At 38.9% G+C, this 19,967-nt stretch overlaps 2 protein-coding genes across 2 annotated transcripts; both read right to left on the bottom strand.

The window, feature by feature from the left end:
• Window positions 1-13,195: 13,195 nt before the first annotated feature.
• On the bottom strand, window positions 13,196-16,153 carry LOC137013158 (uncharacterized). The gene is made up of 7 exons (XM_067376787.1): window positions 16,006-16,153; window positions 15,794-15,911; window positions 15,608-15,699; window positions 15,375-15,489; window positions 14,386-14,658; window positions 14,043-14,223; window positions 13,196-13,446 (listed from the first exon to the last, which is right to left on the bottom strand). The coding sequence occupies exons 1-6, from the start codon at window positions 16,057-16,059 to the stop codon at window positions 14,198-14,200; spliced, it is 678 nt and encodes a 225-aa protein (XP_067232888.1). The 5' UTR covers window positions 16,060-16,153; the 3' UTR covers window positions 13,196-13,446; window positions 14,043-14,197.
• On the bottom strand, window positions 16,012-19,839 carry LOC137012204 (uncharacterized). Its single transcript, XM_067375345.1, has 8 exons — window positions 19,734-19,839; window positions 18,487-18,567; window positions 17,968-18,360; window positions 17,606-17,707; window positions 17,226-17,458; window positions 16,924-17,102; window positions 16,458-16,551; window positions 16,012-16,350 (listed from the first exon to the last, which is right to left on the bottom strand). Exons 1-8 carry the CDS (start codon window positions 19,837-19,839, stop codon window positions 16,084-16,086), a joined length of 1,455 nt encoding a protein of 484 aa, XP_067231446.1. The 3' UTR covers window positions 16,012-16,083.
• Between the last annotated feature and the right edge of the window lie 128 nt (window positions 19,840-19,967).

Genomic DNA, 19,967 nt, shown 5'->3' on the forward strand with positions numbered 1-19,967 from the left:
TCTATCTATCAAACTAAATCTATCTATCTATCTATCTATCTATTTCTCTTTTTAATCTATCTATCTCTATCTATCTATCAAACTAAATCTATCTATCTATCTATCTATCTATCTATCTATCTATCTATCTATCTATCCCTTCTCATCTATCTATCAATCTATCTTTCTTCTCATCTATCACTCATCTATCAATCTATCTATCTATCTATCTTCTCATCTATCACTTCTCATCTATCTCTCTTCTCATCTATCACTTCTCATCTATCTCTCTATCTATCTCTCTATCTATCTATCTATCTATGATCAACTCTCATAGCAACCACCCAAACCAACCTAGCAACCACCCAGAACACCATGGCAACTGCATAGCAACCACACAAATCACCCTGGCATCATCCTAGCAACCAGCCTGGATACAATAGCAACCACATAGCAACACCATGGCAACCACCCCGAGTACCCTAGCAACCGCATAGCAACACCCTAGCAACCGCCCCGAGTACCCTAGCAACCGCATAGCAACACCCTAGCAACCACCCCGAGTACCCTAGCAACAGCATAGCAACACCTTAGCAACCACCCCGAGTACCCTAGCAACACCTTAGCAACCACCCCGAGTACCCTAGCAACACCCTAACAACCACCCCAAGTACCCTAGCAACCGCATAGCAACACCCTAGCAACCACCCGAGTACCCTAGCAACCGCATAGCAACACCTTAGCAACCACCCCGAGTACTATAGCAACCGCATAGCAACACCCTAGCAACCACCCCGAGTACCCTAGCAACCGCATAGCAACACCCTAGCAACCACCCCGAGTACCCTAGCAACAGCATAGCAACACCTTAGCAACCACCCCGAGTACCCTAGCAACACCTTAGCAACCACCCCGAGTACCCTAGCAACACCCTAACAACCACCCCAAGTACCCTAGCAACCGCATAGCAACACCCTAGCAACCACCCGAGTACCCTAGCAACCGCATAGCAACACCTTAGCAACCACCCCGAGTACTATAGCAACCGCATAGCAACACCCTAGCAACCACCCCGAGTACCCTAGCAACCGCATAGCAACACCTTAGCAACCACCCCGAGTACCCTAGCAACACCTTAGCAACCACCCCGAGTACCCTAGCAACCGCATAGCAACACCCTAGCAACCACCCGAGTACCATAGCAACCGCATAGCAACACCTTAGCAACCACCCCGAGTACCATAGCAACCGCATAGCAACACCTTAGCAACCACCCCGAGTACCCTAGCAACTGCATAGCAACACCCTAGCAACCGCATAGCAACACCTTAGCAACCACCCCGAGTACCCTAGCAACTGCATAGCAACACCTTAGCAACCACCCCGAGTACCCTAGCAACTGCATAGCAACACCATAGCAACCAAACAGAGTGCCCTAGCAACCAATTTGCAAAATCTATATCTCTGCATCAGAACATCTTCCAGACATGGGGGTTGGTTTATATTGTCAAGCAGCCTTTGGAGTATCATCACTGGTAGCTGCCAAGCCACTCCCTAGCAACCAAACAGAGTACCCTAGCAACCGTTTTGCAAAATCTATATCTCTGCATCAGTACATCGTAGAGACATGGCGGTTGGCTCTTTTGACTCATGCTAGCAATCTGGACTTCAACATGCTAGCAGTGAATAGCTACATGCTAATAGTGATTAGCTAAGTGCTAAAGTGGGCTAAGAACATGCTAATAACTCTATAAAAACTCCATAGTATCCATCTGTGACAATTACCAATCTATCTATCTATCTAATAAAACTTAAACTTTCAAACTTCAAACTTTTAAAACTTCTTCAAACTTTCTGGCTATGCTTTTTCAAGCCAACTTAAAGTTTGTCCTCAAACTTTTTTATCTAGTTAAGTTGGCTTGAAAAAGCCAACTTACTGATCTACTACTTAAGCTTATTATTATTATTATTATTCTTAGACTAAATTTCTAAATGCATCTCCTCCTAGACTGTTCAAGCTACAACCACCAAACTCGGACTAGACCTTCAGACTATTCTGACTTAGTGTGCTATATCTTTTCAGACTGATCAGACTTACGGTTTTCCTAAAAAAGCTGACTAAAACTTGGAAAAATCCCATTGACTTTCATTGACGGAATGTTCAAATGAGCCAAGACTATTCAAACTCCAACTGTCAAAATTCAAATTTTGACAGTTGGAGAGGCCCATCAGACTCTATTAGGTGCCATTCTATGTACTATTTCTAATCCATTGAGACTCATTCAAATTTCCATTCTATCTAATATGTCTTTATCTATCTATCTATCTATCTATCTATTTCTCTTTCTAATCTATCTATCTATCTATCTATCTATCTATCTATCTATCTATCTATCTATCTATCTATCTATCTATTTCTCTTTCTAATCTATCTATCTATCTATCTATCTATCTATCTATCTATCTATCTATCTATCTATCTATCTATCTATCTATCTATCTATCTATCTATTTCTCTTTCTAATCTATCTATCTATCTATCTATCTATCTATCTATCTATCTATCTATCTATCTATCTATCTATCTATCTATCTATCTATCTATCTATTTCTCTTTCTAATCTGTCTATCTATCTATCTATTTCTCTTTCTAATCTATCCATCTATCTATCTATCTATCTATCTATCTATCTATCAAACTAAATCTATCTATCTATCTATTTCTCTTTTTAATCTATCTATCTCTATCTATCTATCAAACTAAATCTATCTATCTATCTATCTATCTATCTATCTATCTATCTATCTATCTATCTATCTATCTATCTATCTATCTATCTATCTATCTATCTATCCCTTCTCATCTATCTATCAATCTATCTTTCTTCTCATCTATCACTTTTCATCTATCTATCTATCACTTCTCATCTATCTCTCTTCTCATCTATCACTTCTCATCTATCTCTCTTCTCATCTATCACTTCTCATCTATCTATCTATCTCTCTATCTATCTATCTATCTATCTATCTATTTCTCTTTCTAATCTATCTATCTATCTATCTATCTATCTATCTATCTATCTATCTATCTATCTATCTATCTATCAAACTAAATCTATCTATCTATCTATCTATCTATCTATCTATCTATTTCTCTTTCTAATCTATCTATCTATCTATCTATCTATCTATCTATCTATCTATCTATCTATCTATCTATCTATCTATCTATCCCTTCTCATCTATCTTTCTTCTCATCTATCACTTCTCATCTATCTCTCTTCTCATCTATCACTTCTCATCTATCTCTCTTCTCATCTATCACTTCTCATCTATCTCTCTATCTATCTATCTATCTACTATCAACTCTCATAGCAACCACCCAAACCAACCTAGCAACCACCCAGAACACCATGGCAACTGCATAGCAACCACACAAATCACCCTGGCATCATCCTAGCAACCAGCCTGGATACAATAGCAACCACATAGCAACACCATGGCAACCACCCCGAGTACCCTAGCAACCGCATAGCAACACCCTAGCAACCACCCCGAGTACCCTAGCAACCGCATAGCAACACACTAGCAACCACCCCGAGTACCCTAGCAACAGCATAGCAACACCTTAGCAACCACCCCGAGTACCCTAGCAACACCTTAGCAACCACCCCGAGTACCCTAGCAACACCCTAACAACCACCCCGAGTACCCTAACAACCGCATAGCAACACCCTAGCAACCACCCGAGTACCCTAGCAACCACCCCGAGTACCCTAGCAACCGCATAGCAACACCTTAGAAACCACCCCGAGTACCCTAGCAACACCTTAGCAACCACCCCGAGTACCCTAGCAACCGCATAGCAACACCCTAGCAACCACCCGAGTACCATAGCAACCGCATAGCAACACCTTAGCAACCACCCCGAGTACCATAGCAACCGCATAGCAACACCCTAGCAACCGCATAGCAACACCTTAGCAACCACCCCGAGTACCCTAGCAACTGCATAGCAACACCATAGCAACCAAACAGAGTGCCCTAGCAACCAATTTGCAAAATCTATATCTCTGCATCAGAACATCGTACAGACATGGGGATTGGTTTATATTGTCAAGCAGCCTTTGGAGTATCATCACTGGTAGCTGCCAAGTCACTCCCTAGCAACCAAACAGAGTACCCTAGCAACCGTTTTGCAAAATCTATATCTCTGCATCAGTACATCGTAGAGACATGGCGGTTGGCTCTTTTGACTCATGCTAGCAATCTGGACTTCAAAATGCTAGCAGTGAATAGCTACATGCTAATAGTGATTAGCTAAGTGCTAGAGTGGGCTAAGAACATGCTAATAACTCTATAAAAACTCCATAGTATCCATCTGTGACAATTACCAATCTATCTATCTATCTATCTATCTAATAAAACTTAAACTTTCAAACTTCAAACTTTTAAAACTTCTTCAAACTTTCTGGCTATGCTTTTTCAAGCCAACTTAAAGTTTGTCCTCAAACTTTTTTATCTAGTTAAGTTGGCTTGAAAAAGCCAACTTACTGATCTACTACTTAAGCTTATTATTATTATTATTCTTCTTAGACTAAATTTCTAAATGCATCTCCTCCTAGACTGTTCAAGCTACAACCACCAAACTCGGACCAGACCTTCAGACTATTCTGACTTAGTGTGCTATATCTTTTCAGACTGATCAGACTTACGGTTTTCCTAAAAAAGCTGATCAAAACTTGGAAAAATCCCATTGACTTTCATTGACGGAATGTTCAAATGAGCCAAGACTATTCAAACTCCAACTGTCAAAATTCAAATTTTGACAGTTGGAGAGGCTCATCAGACTCCATTAGCTGCCATTCTATGTACTATTTCTAATCCATTGAGACTCATTCAAACTTCCATTCTATCTATTATGTCTTATCTATCTATCTATCTATCTATCTATCTATCTATCTATCTATCTATCTATCTATCTATCTATCTATCTATCTATCTATCAAACTAAATCTATCTATCTATCAAACTAAATCTATCTATCTATCTATCTATCTATCTATCTATCTATCTATCTATCAAACTAAATCTATCTATCTATCTATCAAACTAAATCTATCTATCTATTTCTCTTTCTAATCTATCTATCTATCAAACTAAATCTATCTATCTATCTATTTCTTTTTCTAATCTATATCAAACTAAATCTATCTATTTCTCTTTCTAATCTATCTATCTATCAAACTAAATCTAGCTATTTCTCTATCTATCTATCACTTCTCATCTATCAATCTATCTATCTTCTCATCTATCACTTCTCATCTATCTCTCTTCTCATCTATCACTTCTCATCTATCTCTCTATCTATCATCTATCTATCAACTCATTCAAATTCATAAACTCTATCTATCTATCTATGATCAACTCTCATAGCAACCACCCAAAACAACCTAGCAACCACCCAGAACACCATGGCAACTGCATAGCAACCACACAAATCACCCTGGCATCATCCTAGCAACCAGCCTGGATACAATAGCAACCGCATAGCAACACCATGGCAACCACCCCGAGTACCCTAGCAACCGCATAGCAACACCCTAGCAACCACCCCGAGTACCCTAGCAACCGCATAGCAACACCCTAGCAACCACCCCGAGTACCCTAGCAACCGCATAGCAACACCTAGCAACCACCCCGAGTACCCTAGCAACCGCATAGCAACACCATAGCAACCACCCCGAGTACCCTAGCAACCGCATAGCAACACCCTAGCAACCACCCCGAGTACCCTAGCAACCGCATAGCAACACCTTAGCATCCACCCCGAGTACCATAGCAACCGCATAGCAACACCCTAGCAACCACCCCGAGTATCCTAGCAACCGCATAGCAACACCTTAACAACCACCCGAGTACCCTAGCAACCGCATAGCAACACCCTAGCAACCACCCCGAGTACCCTAGAAACCGCATAGCAACACCTTAGCAACCACCCCGAGTACCCTAGCAACCGCATAGCAACACCGTAGTAACCAAACAGAGTACCCTAGCAACCATTTTGCAAAATCTATATCTCTGCATCAGAACATCGTACAGACATGGGGGTTGGTTTATATTGTCAAGCAGCCTTTGGAGTATCATCATTGGTAGCTGGCAAGTCAATTCCTAGCAACCAAACAGTACCCTAGTAACCGTTTTGCAAAATCTGTATCTCTGCATCAGAACATCGTCCAGACATGGGGGTTGGTTTATATTGTCAAGCAGCCTTTGGAGTATCATCATTGGTAGCTGGCAAGTCAATTCCTAGCAACCAAACAGTACCCTAGTAACCGTTTTGCAAAATCTGTATCTCTGCATCAGAACATCGTCCAGACATGGGGGTTGGTTTATATTGTCAAGCAGCCTTTGGAGTATCATCATTGGTAGCTGGCAAGCCACTCCCTAGCAACCAAACAGAGTACCCTAGCAACCGCATAGCAACACCGTAGTAACCAAACAGAGTACCCTAGCAACCATTTTGCAAAATCTATATCTCTGCATCAGAACATCGTACAGACATGGGGGTTGGTTTATATTGTCAAGCAGCCTTTGGAGTATCATCATTGGTAGCTGGCAAGTCAATTCCTAGCAACCAAACAGTACCCTAGTAACCGTTTTGCAAAATCTGTATCTCTGCATCAGAACATCGTCCAGACATGGGGGTTGGTTTATATTGTCAAGCAGCCTTTGGAGTATCATCATTGGTAGCTGGCAAGTCAATTCCTAGCAACCAAACAGTACCCTAGTAACCGTTTTGCAAAATCTGTATCTCTGCATCAGAACATCGTCCAGACATGGGGGTTGGTTTATATTGTCAAGCAGCCTTTGGAGTATCATCACTGGTAGCTGCCAAGCCACTCCCTAGCAACCAAACAGAGTACCCTAGCAACCGTTTTGCTAAATCTATATCTCTGCATCAGTACATCGTAGAGACATGGGGGTTGGCTTTTTGACTCATGCTAGCAATCTGGACTTCCAACATGCTAGCAGTGAATGCTAATAGTGATTAGCTAAGTGCTAAAGTGGGCTAAGAACATGCTAATAACTCTATAAAAACTCCATAGTATCCATCTGTGACTATCTATCTATCTAATAAAACTTAAACTTTCAAACTTCAAACTTTTAAAACTTCTCAAACTTTCTGGCTATGCTTTTTCAAGCCAACTTAAAGTTTGTCCTCAAACTTTTTTATCTAGTTATTATTATTCTTCTTAGACTAAATTTCTAAATGCATCTCCTCCTAGACTGTTCAAGCTACAACCACCAAACTCGGACCAGACCTTCAGACTATTCTGACTTAGTGTGCTATATCTTTTCAGACTGATCAGACTTACGGTTTTCCTAAAAAAGCTGATCAAAACTTGGAAAAATCCCATTGACTTTCATTGACGGAATGTTCAAATGAGCCAAGACTATTCAAACTCCAACTGTCAAAATTCAAAATTTGACAGTTGGAGAGGCTCATCAGACTCCATTAGCTGCCATTCTATGTACTATTTCTAATCCATTGAGACTCATTCAAACTTCCATTCTATCTAATATGTCTTATCTATCTATCTATCTATCTATCTATCTATCTATCTATCTATCTATCTATCTATCTATCTATCTATCTATCTATCAAACTAAATCTATCTATCTATTTCTCTTTCTAATCTATCTATCTATCTATCTATCAAACTAAATCTAGCTATTTCTCTATCTATCTATCACTTCTCATCTATCTCTCTTCTCATCTATCACTTCTCATCTATCTCTCTATCTATCATCTATCTATCAACTCATTCAAATTCATAAACTCTATCTATCTATCTATGATCAACTCTCATAGCAACCACCCAAAACAACCTAGCAACCACCCAAAACAACCTAGCAACCACCCAGAACACCATGGCAACTGCATAGCAACCACACAAATCACCCTGGCATCATCCTAGCAACCAGCCTGGATACAATAGCAACCGCATAGCAACACCATGGCAACCACCCCGAGTACCCTAGCAACCGCATAGCAACACCCTAGCAACCACCCCGGGTACCCTAGCAACCGCATAGCAACACCATAGCAACCACCCTGAGTACACTAGCAACCGCATAGCAACACCCTAGCAACCACCCCGAGTACCCTAGCAACCGCATAGCAACACCTTAGCATCCACCCCGAGTACCATAGCAACCGCATAGCAACACCCTAGCAACCACCCCGAGTACCCTAGAAACCGCATAGCAACACCTTAACAACCACCCGAGTACCCTAGCAACCGCATAGCAACACCCTAGCAACCACCCCGAGTACCCTAGCAACCGCATAGCAACAACTTAGCAACCACCCCAAGTACCATAGCAACCGCATAGCAACACCTTAGCAACCACCCCGAGTACCCTAGCAACCGCATAGCAACACCGTAGCAACCAAACAGAGTACCCTAGCAACCATTTTGCAAAATCTATATCTCTGCATCAGAACATCGTACAGACATGGGGGTTGGTTTATATTGTCAAGCAGCCTTTGGAGTATCATCATTGGTAGCTGGCAAGTCACTCCCTAGCAACCAAACAGTACCCTAGTAACCGTTTTACAAAATCTGTATCTCTGCATCAGAACATCGTCCAGACATGGGGGTTGGTTTATATTGTCAAGCAGCCTTTGGAGTATCATCATTGGTAGCTGGCTAGCCACTCCCTAGCAACCAAACAGAGTACCCTAGCAACCGTTTTGCTAAATCTATATATCTGCATCAGAACATCGTACAGACATGGGGGTTGGTTTATATTGTCAAGCAGCCTTTGGAGTATCATCATTGGTAGCTGCCAAGCCACTCCCTAGCAACCAAACAGAGTACCCTAGCAACCGTTTTGCAAAATCTATATCTCTGCATCAGTACATCGTTGAGACATGGGGGTTGGCTTTTTGACTCATGCTAGCAATCTGGACTTCCAACATGCTAGCAGTGAATAGCTACATGCTAATAGTGATTAGCTAAGTGCTAAAGTGGGCTAAGAACATGCTAATAACTCTATAAAAACTCCATAGTATCCATCTGTGACTATCTATCTATCTAATAAAACTTAAACTTTCAAACTTCAAACTTTTAAAACTTCTCAAACTTTCTGGCTATGCTTTTTCAAGCCAACTTAAAGTTTGTCCTCAAACTTTTTTATCTAGTTATTATTCTTCTTCTGAGACTAAAATTTCTAACACTAACTCGTCCTAGAGCTTTAAAGCTAGAACTACTAAATTCGGCTCAAACCTTAAGACTGTTCTGACCAAGTGTGCTATATCTTTTCTAAGTGATCCGACTTACGGTTTTCCTAAAAATGACTATTAAAGCTCGGAAAAATCCCATTGACTTTCATTGACGGAATGTTCAAATGAGCCAAGACTTTCAAATTCCAACTGTCAAAATTCAAATTTAAACTACGGAAGCCTATTAGACTCAAAAACTCAATTAGACTCAAGTGCCATTCTATGTACTATTTCTAATCCATTGAAACTCATTCAAACTCATCTATCTATCTATCTATCTATTAAACTAAATCTATCTATCTATCTATCTATCTATCAAACTAAATCTATCACTTCTCATCTATATATATCTATCTATCACTTCTCATCTATCTATCTATCTATCAAACTAAATCTATCAATCTATCTATCTATCTATCTATCTATCTATCTATCTATCACTTCTCATCTATCTATCTATCTATCTATCAAACTAAATCTATCTATCTATCACTTCTTAGCAACCAACTCCCTAGCAACCAAACAGAGTACCCTAGCAACCGTTTTGCAAAATCTATATCTCTGCATCAGGACATCGTACAGACATGGAGGTTGGTTTATATTGTCAAGCAGCCTTTGGAATATCATCATTGGTAGCTGCCAAGCCACTCCCTAGCAACCAAACAGAGTACCCTAGCAACCGTTTTGCAAAATCTATATCTCTGCATCAGAACATCGTACAGACATGGGGGTTGGTTTATGTTGTCAAGCAGCCTTTGGAGTATCATCATTGGTAGCTGCCAAGCCACTCCCTAGCAACCAAACAGAGTACCCTAGCAACCGTTTTGCAAGATTTATATCTCTGCATCAGAACATCGTAGAGACATGGCTGTTGGCTCTTTTGACTCATGCTAGCAATCTGGACTTCCAAAATGGAATGCTAGCAGTGAATAACTACATGCTAATAGTGATTAGCTAAGTGCTAAAGTGGGCTAAAAACATGCTAATAACTATAAAAACTCCATAAAAACTCCATAGTAACCATCTGTGACAACTACCAACCACCTAGCAACATCATAGCAACCACCCAGGTTACCATAGCAACCACCTAACAACCACCCAGAACACCCTAGCAACTGCCTAGCAACACCTTAGCAACCACCCAGGTTACCATAGCAACTCCCTAGCAACTACCCAGAGTACCCTAGCAACCGCATAGCAACACCTTAGCAACTACTCCGTGTACCCTAGCAACCATATAGCAACACCCTAGCAACCACCCCGAGTACCCTAGCAACCATATAGCAACACCTTAGCAACCACCCCGAGTACCCTAGCAACCACATAGCAACAGCCTAGCAACCATCCTAAGTACCTTAGCAACCGCATAGTAAAATCCTAGCAACCACCTTTCCCTGACTATCTATCTATCAAAACTACTAAACTAAAACTGAAACTTTCAAACTGAAAACTTTCAAACTTTAAACTTTATAAACTACTTTAAACTTTCAGGCTAGGCTTTTTCAAGCCAACTTAAAGTTTGTCTCAACGAACTTTTTAATCTAGTTTAATCTTAGTTACCCTCTGCTTCATGCCATGGAAACCAACTGGCCTTTGAAAAAATGTTTCAGTGAATTGTATATAAAATAAAACTATTTTTAATATTCTACTACGTAGTAAAGAAACAAAAGGGCCCTGTAGACCTGCCAATCACATCTAATTCCATGATGCCCGCAAGTCAACTCAACGGGAAAGACTGAGGAATACAGCTACGGCAACTGGACATGCGCACATCAATATTGCGTCATTTAATATTTATTTATTTAATTTAATAACTATATTTGCAGTATTGTAAGGGTATGTTTAGGGTTGGGGTAGGGTAAGTGTTAATAAAACTCAATTTGATAAGTAACAAGTTTAATTCACCATTATTTTCCCTGAAACGTTGCATCACTTCCGGCAGTAACTGTACTGTAATTACCATATATGGACAAGTATGACGTGACACAGCTCTAACAGGACACGCTGTGATTGGAGTAACATTTAGGCCAAAATAAAGAGTGATTAATGTTTGATGTCTTTATTACGTAAGTAATGCTGTCATTTATCAATGAGGTATTGCTATGTTGAAAGAAATTACCCGTTTACAGAGATCCTAACCCTAACCCTAGTGTAACTTCAATGAACTACAATTTACTGCGCCATTGTTTTCCATTCCATTGATAGAATTACAGAGGCGTATGGGTAATGCAGTTTAAAAACATTTAGTAATTAAATCAAATAAATACAATCTTTAATGAACAAATGGGCATCCAAATATGTTCATTGTACAAACCTCTATGACATATTTGAGAATCAGAATGAAATTTGGTATTTTACTGTGAGCACATTTTAAAATGCTTTTATAATGCCTTTCCATGCATGTCAGAAATCTCTGATCAATATTATTTAATAAACATAGCATAAATAGTTGTCCTACCAATTTTCTCTTTGATATGCTTACCAGACTTTGAGTTACAGCCATTTCAAATGTGCATTTGTTTTGCTCTTCCAGGGGCCGCTGCCAGGTCCCTGGGGGAGGTAGGACAGTAAAATTTACACAGATAGACTCTCTTCATCATGAACAACAAACTGTTGATTCACATTTATAACTGAATATTGTTTTCTTTTCCCCATTTTCTATATTTACATCATGCTTGTGTTGTTTTGCTGATATTGTGAGACTCTGACTACAGTAACATAGGCACAGGATGGTGCACAATAAAAAGAATCACAGTATAAAAGACAACAATAGTTCATTATTGTCTCAAATGTCATTAATATGACTAAAAATGTTTATGTAAAAGAAGCATGGTAAGTAATTACAAAGTTTTTTATTTTATTTTTTACAACATCATGAAATTAAACAAACTCATATGATGGTATGTACATTTTTATTTTCAAAAAAATTAACAATTTATTATACAATACACCATGTAAAACATTTTATTGTAGACTATAAAATAGCATAAAGACAAACTGGATTCAATAGAAATAAAAAGGGACTTCTAAATTGCTATCATCATGCTGTTTATCAGGTCACAGCTGATGAAGCTACACAAGTGGTGAAATGTTTTGAGCACCACAGAATCAAATCAGTTGACTCCAATACTTTTATTAGATGACACATAAGCGGATGTAATATTATACTGGGAAATAATGATTCCTCCTTATCATAATGGTTTTCTTCCTCATAATTTGCTTTTTATGTCTCTAAAAAGGTTTCAGTTGTTATGTAACACCTTACCGTTAAAGTAAACTACACTTTCACAGCCACGAGCTGAAGTTCTAACATTTCATTTTCCCCTGTGAATCATATAACCTTAAATTATTATTACTCATGTAAGATTATTAATTATTTTGTACACAACCTACACTAAAAATTATTTTCATAATAAATTAATCTATTTATTTCTCAACAAATGAAGAGTTTGGTTTGTGATAAAGTATGAAAATGAGAAAATCAGACACAATTACACACAACCCAAAAAGATACATTGATAAAAGCTGTGAACAGTTAAAACCTCAAATAAAAAATACATGCTGGAACCATTAAATGTTTTTGCATGAAAATTATTAAAATTAATTTTCTGCCAATCAACTAATTGTACTGTTGAGAAGTTTCTTTTGCAACAAAATGTCATTTTATAAGCTCTCCATGTGCTGTCAAATGCATTTTTTTTTCTCTCAGAATTTATAAGTAAAATGTATAAGTAAAAAGTTGGATGAGAAGAAACAACTCATACCTCAAATCTCTTTAATTAATGCACTTAATTTCCACCACAGACTGGTTCTATAGGCATGCAAGCACACATTTCTATGTATGTGAAAGAAGAGGCAACACTTTTGGTTCCATTTATAAAGGTGATGAAAAACAGATTTTATTACATTCTTAATATCCAGAGTTAAGGTCATTGTCCAGAACGATGAAAGGTGTCACAGTCTTGTGGATTACAGTCCGTCATCAGACATTTCACAGTCACTGTCGTACTCATCAGCTGAAGCACTGTACAAAAAGTTGATGTTGCCTTCTCCAGACAAAACTTGCAGGTAACAGTCTCTTGCTTGCACCTTCATTTCTCTGACTTTATGTTGCTTTCTGAGGATGATGCTCTGCAGACCTTTCAAACCCTCTTCACTTAGGCCACATGGTGAATCTTAAAAGAGGAACAAAATAACATTAAGCATGCCTTAGAAACTTTATAAACAGACATCATTGTTGTGTATATTTATTAGGGCTGCCCCAAACAGTCAACAAAATGTTAGTCAGTCAGAATAACCATAGTTTTTCCTGCATACAACACAACCAAACAAAGCCACAGGACTTGGTAACAATCAGACAGTCACGAACAGATATTATGGATTACACGGCTGGTCCTCATGTTCACTAGATAGTAAATGTCATGAAGGAAATTCAAAGTTTGAGCATTGCGAGGGCATCAAGGACAAGAAAGCAACATTCTCTACTTTCAGCTACCAGTTGGAGTGAGATTCAGGCCAAGTATAATGACTTATAGAGCTAAAAGCCACTTATCGTTAAATAAAATGTTTTCATTACTAGGCTACTTACTTCAATGATTAGAGAGGACATGTCCTATATGTAGTTATGGGAATATGTACTTTAGTAGATTTTAGTTAACAGATCACTCTTACTACCTGTATAATAAAAATATTCCGATAGTTGTGATGGAGCGCAGGGAAATCTAAGGTCAGAGCAACCCTAATGTTTATGCCATTTCTTACAAATACATACTTCTCATTGTCTCACTGGCAAACATGCGGGACAGCTCTCTGAGGTTATCAGCACGAGTTGAAAGAGATTTCCAGTGGTGGTCCATCTCTGACACAAGAATCTTCAGCTCTTCCTCAAGTCTTCTTACTGACATGATGATGTCAAACGCTCTTCTTTTAGATCGTCCTTAGATCGACAGAGTCTGGAATGTATTTATGAGAAAGACTTAAGTCATTTGTATCAAACATCAACCTTTAAAGAATCACAGAAAAAGTCACAGAATGACAATTGAAGCATTGAGGGTTATGTGTCATAATGTATGTATCAGATTTGTCAGAAGCAGTCAACAGACTAGTGTACACACCATTGTGTGGTAGCTGCCATGGCCAAGCTGTCTCACCAGACAGAATGGTTTCCATGCAAAGACTTTCTGTGCTTGGAACCATTCTGTTGTATTTCTCCACAACAGAGGTCAGGATCCCCTTCTCCTCCCTGATCTTGCGGCGGATTCTGGCACGACCTTTGTTCCCATCGGTGTCTTTATAGAGACGCTGGGAACGTCTCTTGATACTCGCTACCAGGACCTCAATTCTGCTGGCCAAGCCATCAGCATCATTTGTGGTTGTTACTGTTGCTGCTGAGAAGAAATAGGTAGTTTGCAGTTTAAATTAAAATAAAAGTAACAATTACAATTATTTGTGCACTGTAAAACCAAACAGTGAAATTAATTAAATGAAATGAGTTTGTTTCACTCAAATAATAATGGAAGTTCTATGTATTTATTAGGAAAAAAGTTTTGTGAACTCAAAATTTCATTTTAGTAAGCATAACATAATATGATTTAGTTTAATTGCAGCAGATTTCTAATTCCCAGCATGCTTTGTGTCAGACATTATAAATAAATGTTAAAATTAAGTGTTATTTTGTGTGTTTTTGCAGATTATCATAGGTTATTCTTTAATATTGTTTGATGTTGTGATTTACAGGAGGTTCTGTTATGTTAGTTTTGTAGGGTTATACCACTGTGTTGAAGAGTAGAGCATGTGTTTTGGTTGAGGATTGGCTGCTAAACATTTTAAACCACATGTACTGTATGTTGTTTGATTATATACATATAATGACAGTCTCTTTGATAGTTATATTAGCATGTGTTATTTGCTATCAAACATTTAACCAAGATCTGAAAGTGATATTTATGTAAATGAGCGGTTTGTAATTAACACTATGATGAGTGGGGTGAGGCTGAGAACTGTGGGAGCGAATGGATGTCGGTGATTCTGAACTTTAAAAATGAGTTTACTTAAATGTTTTGAGTATTCTGAGCTTGAGGTTTAACAGTAATCATTTCCTCACCGTCTGCCCACTCCTTTACATCACTGACCCAGTCTTCCAATTGGCTCTCTGTCACTGCCAATTGGGCTTTCATGGACTCTAGGTTTCGTAACTGGCTTTGCAGAGCTTTTCTGGCCTACAATGACAAGCAATCACAGAACCAAGAAACAAGAAACAAATGTTCAATGCACAGCTTCATACACTGCAAACACACAATACTGACCATCTAAAACAAATTCTACTGATGTCATTACCTTCTGATATCGGCGAGACAGTGAAATTGCCAAATTTCTGAACTTTTGCTGATTCCAGCGCATGGCCATGAGAGTCAGCATGTCTGTGCGTCCTGCAAACACAGAAAATATGATGTTACCATATAATGTATAAAATATGATGTTATTATGTCATTATGTAACTAGAGCAGTATGTGGTCATCTTACCTGCTTTTGACATATGTTTTGTCGTCACTGCAATCCTAGAGAGGAAGGCATTGCACTGTTCCACCTCCTCCCCTAGTGTTAGTCCAGCCCCATCCTGATACGCCCCACTCCATTTCACCTGAGTAAGAAAACATAAATAAACAAAGAACCAGATGTTTGCAGATGTTTGGTTTAAGATAATGTGGTTCTGTCACATAGTAACATTTTCTTACCTCGCATTTAAAAGCATGTGCTTTGGCATGAAATATCGAAAGGAATGGCCTCATGTTCAGGAGGTGCTGGAGCTCTGGTCAGCTTTTTGCAACTCTTTGCAGGTGGAGCCAATATTTGCAGGTCACATCCATACAAAAAAAAGTGACTTGCCTACTGGCCAGCTTTTCTTGAAGGTACAGGGGATAGGCAAAAATTTCACCCCTGTACATATTTAAAGCACAGAGCAGCACTCCGTGCCGACAAACCGCAAGCTCCAATCCCTCTTCGTCTACCTTGCTGGCAGATCTTTGGGAGGTCTCTCTGGCTGCTGACCACTCGCCTCCACAAACACCTCTCCCACCGACCTACAATATGGATAATGGTCAATGAAAACAAGACTCTTCTAAACAAACTCTTCAGTAAGAGGTTACTGTAGTATTGTAGTTTTATTTATCATCATATACACTTTTACATGTTTGGTTGTGCTGTGAATGTGGTCCACAAATCTCGTAACATCTTCATCCTTGGCTATAAAGATGCCTTCAAAGATGGCCTGTTCCTCAGATCTAAAAAAAACAAACAAAAAAAACAACAACAAAGGTACAGAACAATTTATGATAACTTCTTAGAGTTGTCATAAGTACCAACTTCAGTACCAGTCTGAAATTTAAAAAATGTAATGCTTTGAGCGCTGTTGAGCGGATTCGTAAACACCTCTGATTGGCCATTGTGTTCACACACTCATTGGATATGTCTGAGAATGGCTTTAATGATCAGCGCTAAAAGCATTAGTCACATTTTTATAATTTTTAATAATTTTTATACGTCAGTACTTTTGACAACTCTATAACTTATAATTTAAGATTACTTTGTGCATAATAAAGAGCCATGTTTTCTTAATAATATGTAAGAACACTGTGACACACAGTTTGAAGTACCTAGCAGCATTCTTAAAACGGTAGTGCTTGCGGTTTCCATCTACAGAAATGGCGAGCATATTTGGGGTGCATGCAGGGCAGATGAAGGGCTCTTCCTTGCATATACTGTCCACCTCAAATCGTACAGCCTCCCACTCAAAAAAACTCTTCTGAAAACTGTCTGCAGAGATCTTGCCAGTCTATTAAAAATAAAGAAACCAACAGCTAATAATATACAACAAATACATTAGCATCAAACAGGTTTTCAGCCCACAATTCAAATACATTAACAATACTGCAGGATTAATAAATTCAATACTCACACGACCAAAGCGAACAGTTCGCTGATCCAGCATTCTTAAAAATGCTTGGCAGGACAGTCCTGGTGCCACCATCTTCATTTCCTCAAATGAGAAAAATATATCGGTAGTATACATTGTGGCAAACTGAAGGGTTGCCGGCCAGTAGTCACTGCCGTTTAGGTCGGCCACTGCAGCAGTCCAAGTGGCTTGGCATGCCTCACAAAATAACTCGGGCATGCTTAGATCATATCGTCCTGGAAAAATCAGAAACACATCCACTGTAATGCAATTCTTTGCTGGGTCAATCAGGGTTTGGGTTCTCAATACAATTTATACATTACTTTGTATACTTCATAAGATGCTTCTCAAACAGGACAAAATAAAGTTCTTTACATTCTTACCATTCATTGTGACCACAGCAACAGTCTTTCCTGGACTGACCCTCAATGACTCTGGTGAACAACCACAGATTTTTTCAGGCATTTCCACAGGTACAAGCCGCACTGAAAAAGATCATACAGTACATGTGAATTAACATAATTTGTATTGACTGAGTAATATAAGATTGTAATGGATCAATGTTATTGAAGCACATTGCTGAAAAAGAACACAAGATATGCTCAAAAAGCCGACTGACACATAGTATCTACATAAATTCAAGATCAAACAAAAAGAGAAAAAAGGGATCATTTAAATAATAAAACTTATGAGCTTAACTATTCTGAAAATGGGATATGTTGTACAAACACAAGCCAAAACTTACCACATTGGGAAAGAGCCTTATCCACCACAACAGTTGTTGGAGGCAATGGCTGGAAGAATCCAGCAGTCATGGCATCTCTATTGTGGAGGACATGTCTGGTGTGCATGCTGATGTCACATTCAGCACAGAAGAAGGGGCGTGGTCGACAGTCACAACACCGGATAACTGCTGGACTGCTCCTACACTGTTGGCAGATGTGTGTTGCCACACTTTCTTTTGCTGCAGCCGTGTTTACCAGACGGGGTCTCTCTGCCCTCCACCTCTCTGAAAAGAGACTCTGACGTATGCTCCAGTTCGAGGATGCCAGAAGAGGATCTCTTGGGGTTCCAAGAGGTGATGCCTCATCACCTGAGGAATCGCTCAGTGAGTGCTGGAGATCTTGTAGAAAACACTCTGTTAAAATAGTATGGAGTTTTTAGAAACAATAGCAAATTTTAAAATACAAACATTTATTTACATTCTAACCCACTGTCAGATATAAATGGAAACAATGAAAATGGTGTACAATGAAGTACAAACCAACAGTCTCTGGAGCAAAGGCCACCTCACAGTTGGTGTCAGGAGCATTGAAGGGAGGATCAATGTTCTGAATGTGATCAGCTGTAGAGGATTAAAACAACACAAATCAACATTTACATATATCATTCAAATTTACAACTGAAATTACCAGCCTGAAATGGCACAAGCTCACTGTTTAAAGGGATAGTTCACCCAAAAATTTAAATTCTGTCATCATTTACTCACCCTCAAATTGTTCCAAACCTGTATTCATTTATTTGTTCTGCTGAACACAAAGGAAGATATTTTGAAGAATGTTTGTAACCAAACAGTTGGTGGACCCCACTCACTTCCATAGTATTTATTTCTCCATACTAAGGAAGTTAGCGGTGTCCCACAACTGTTTGGTTACCCATATTCATCAAAATATCTTCTTTTGTGTTCAGCAGAACAAATAAATGAATACAGGTTTGGAACAATTTGAGGGTGAATAAATGACGACAAAATTTTTAATTCTGGGTGAACTATCCCTTTAACAGTTTTTTTATTTCCCAAACCCTAATGTGGACAGTCCAATTACTCTCATTTAGCTGCCTATAAGGTGTCTTATAGATGATAACAGCATATAAGAATGCTTATATAGAAGCAGATTAAAATAAAACAAGCTGGCTGGCCATTGACAACACACTCTGAAGAACGCGTCGTTTCAAACACAGCCTTCCCAAGACCAACACCTCGCAAGCGATTTACTATGATGGTAACCAGGCAGGCACATTTTACTGCATAACCATAATATTGACAAGATTTCCTAAAATGTCATAACAGCCCACAAATAAACATTTTTTTATGTGCTAATTTTGTAGTTCATACGGCTTTACAAAAATATTTAATAGTAACATTAATGTGCCTCTTTCACTTAATTCTTCACTTTCACTTAAGACTAGTGACATCTTTAATAAATCTACTTTTTATGTAAAAAATCAAATGACTGGTTCTGGTTTGATTGTTTCCCTGACATATCAACTAAACATGTATTCCTTCATTTCCTTAATTCCTTTATTACAATATTAAGTCCCTAAATAATGTTATTTCTCAAAAAATCTTTAATGAAAAACAATACTGACCCTTTTTTGACTGATGCCTGCTTGATCTTGGCCTTGCATAGACAATATTTCCATGCACGTCTCTTTTTCTCCAGTGCACCCTTGGTTGCCTTGGCTTAGGCATCTTTGCTAGTGCTGCTGCCGCCTCCTCTTCTTGCAGCTCACCAAGAAAGTCATCAAGACTTTGGAGCTCATCCTTCAGTTCTTGATGATCAACCAAGTTATCCAAGACCCTTAGATTTTCTTGGATTTCTGAATCACTTATGGACATAGTGATGGGCAGAAAAACAAACAGACAGAAAGACTCACAACAAAGAGATGGACAAATAAAACAGGAAGGGGGGGGGGGGGGGGCAAAGAGAGACAGAGAGAGAGAGCTGAAGAGAGAACAGGTGATGG

Source organism: Chanodichthys erythropterus, chromosome 22 (assembly GCF_024489055.1).
Source record: "Chanodichthys erythropterus isolate Z2021 chromosome 22, ASM2448905v1, whole genome shotgun sequence".
NCBI classification, from domain to species: domain Eukaryota; kingdom Metazoa; phylum Chordata; class Actinopteri; order Cypriniformes; family Xenocyprididae; genus Chanodichthys; species Chanodichthys erythropterus.

What these genes read in the sequence shown, in the direction of transcription:
- LOC137013158 (XM_067376787.1), bottom strand. Translation starts at nt 16,059, where the DNA reads ATGAGGCCATTCCTTTCGATATTTCATGCCAAAGCACATGCTTTTAAA. An exon ending in TGTAAAGGAGTGGGCAGACG is followed by an intron (nt 14,659 to 15,374) that starts GTGAGGAAATGA and finishes ATTTCTTCTCAG; the next exon opens with CAGCAACAGTAACAACCACA. An exon ending in ATGGCAGCTACCACACAATG is followed by an intron (nt 14,224 to 14,385) that starts GTGTGTACACTA and finishes AATACATTCCAG; the next exon opens with ACTCTGTCGATCTAAGGACG.
- LOC137012204 (XM_067375345.1), bottom strand. Translation starts at nt 19,839, where the DNA reads ATGTCCATAAGTGATTCAGAAATCCAAGAAAATCTAAGGGTCTTGGAT. An exon ending in TAAGGCTCTTTCCCAATGTG is followed by an intron (nt 17,708 to 17,967) that starts GTAAGTTTTGGC and finishes GATCTTTTTCAG; the next exon opens with TGCGGCTTGTACCTGTGGAA. An exon ending in CGTTTTAAGAATGCTGCTAG is followed by an intron (nt 16,552 to 16,923) that starts GTACTTCAAACT and finishes TGTTTTTTTTAG; the next exon opens with ATCTGAGGAACAGGCCATCT.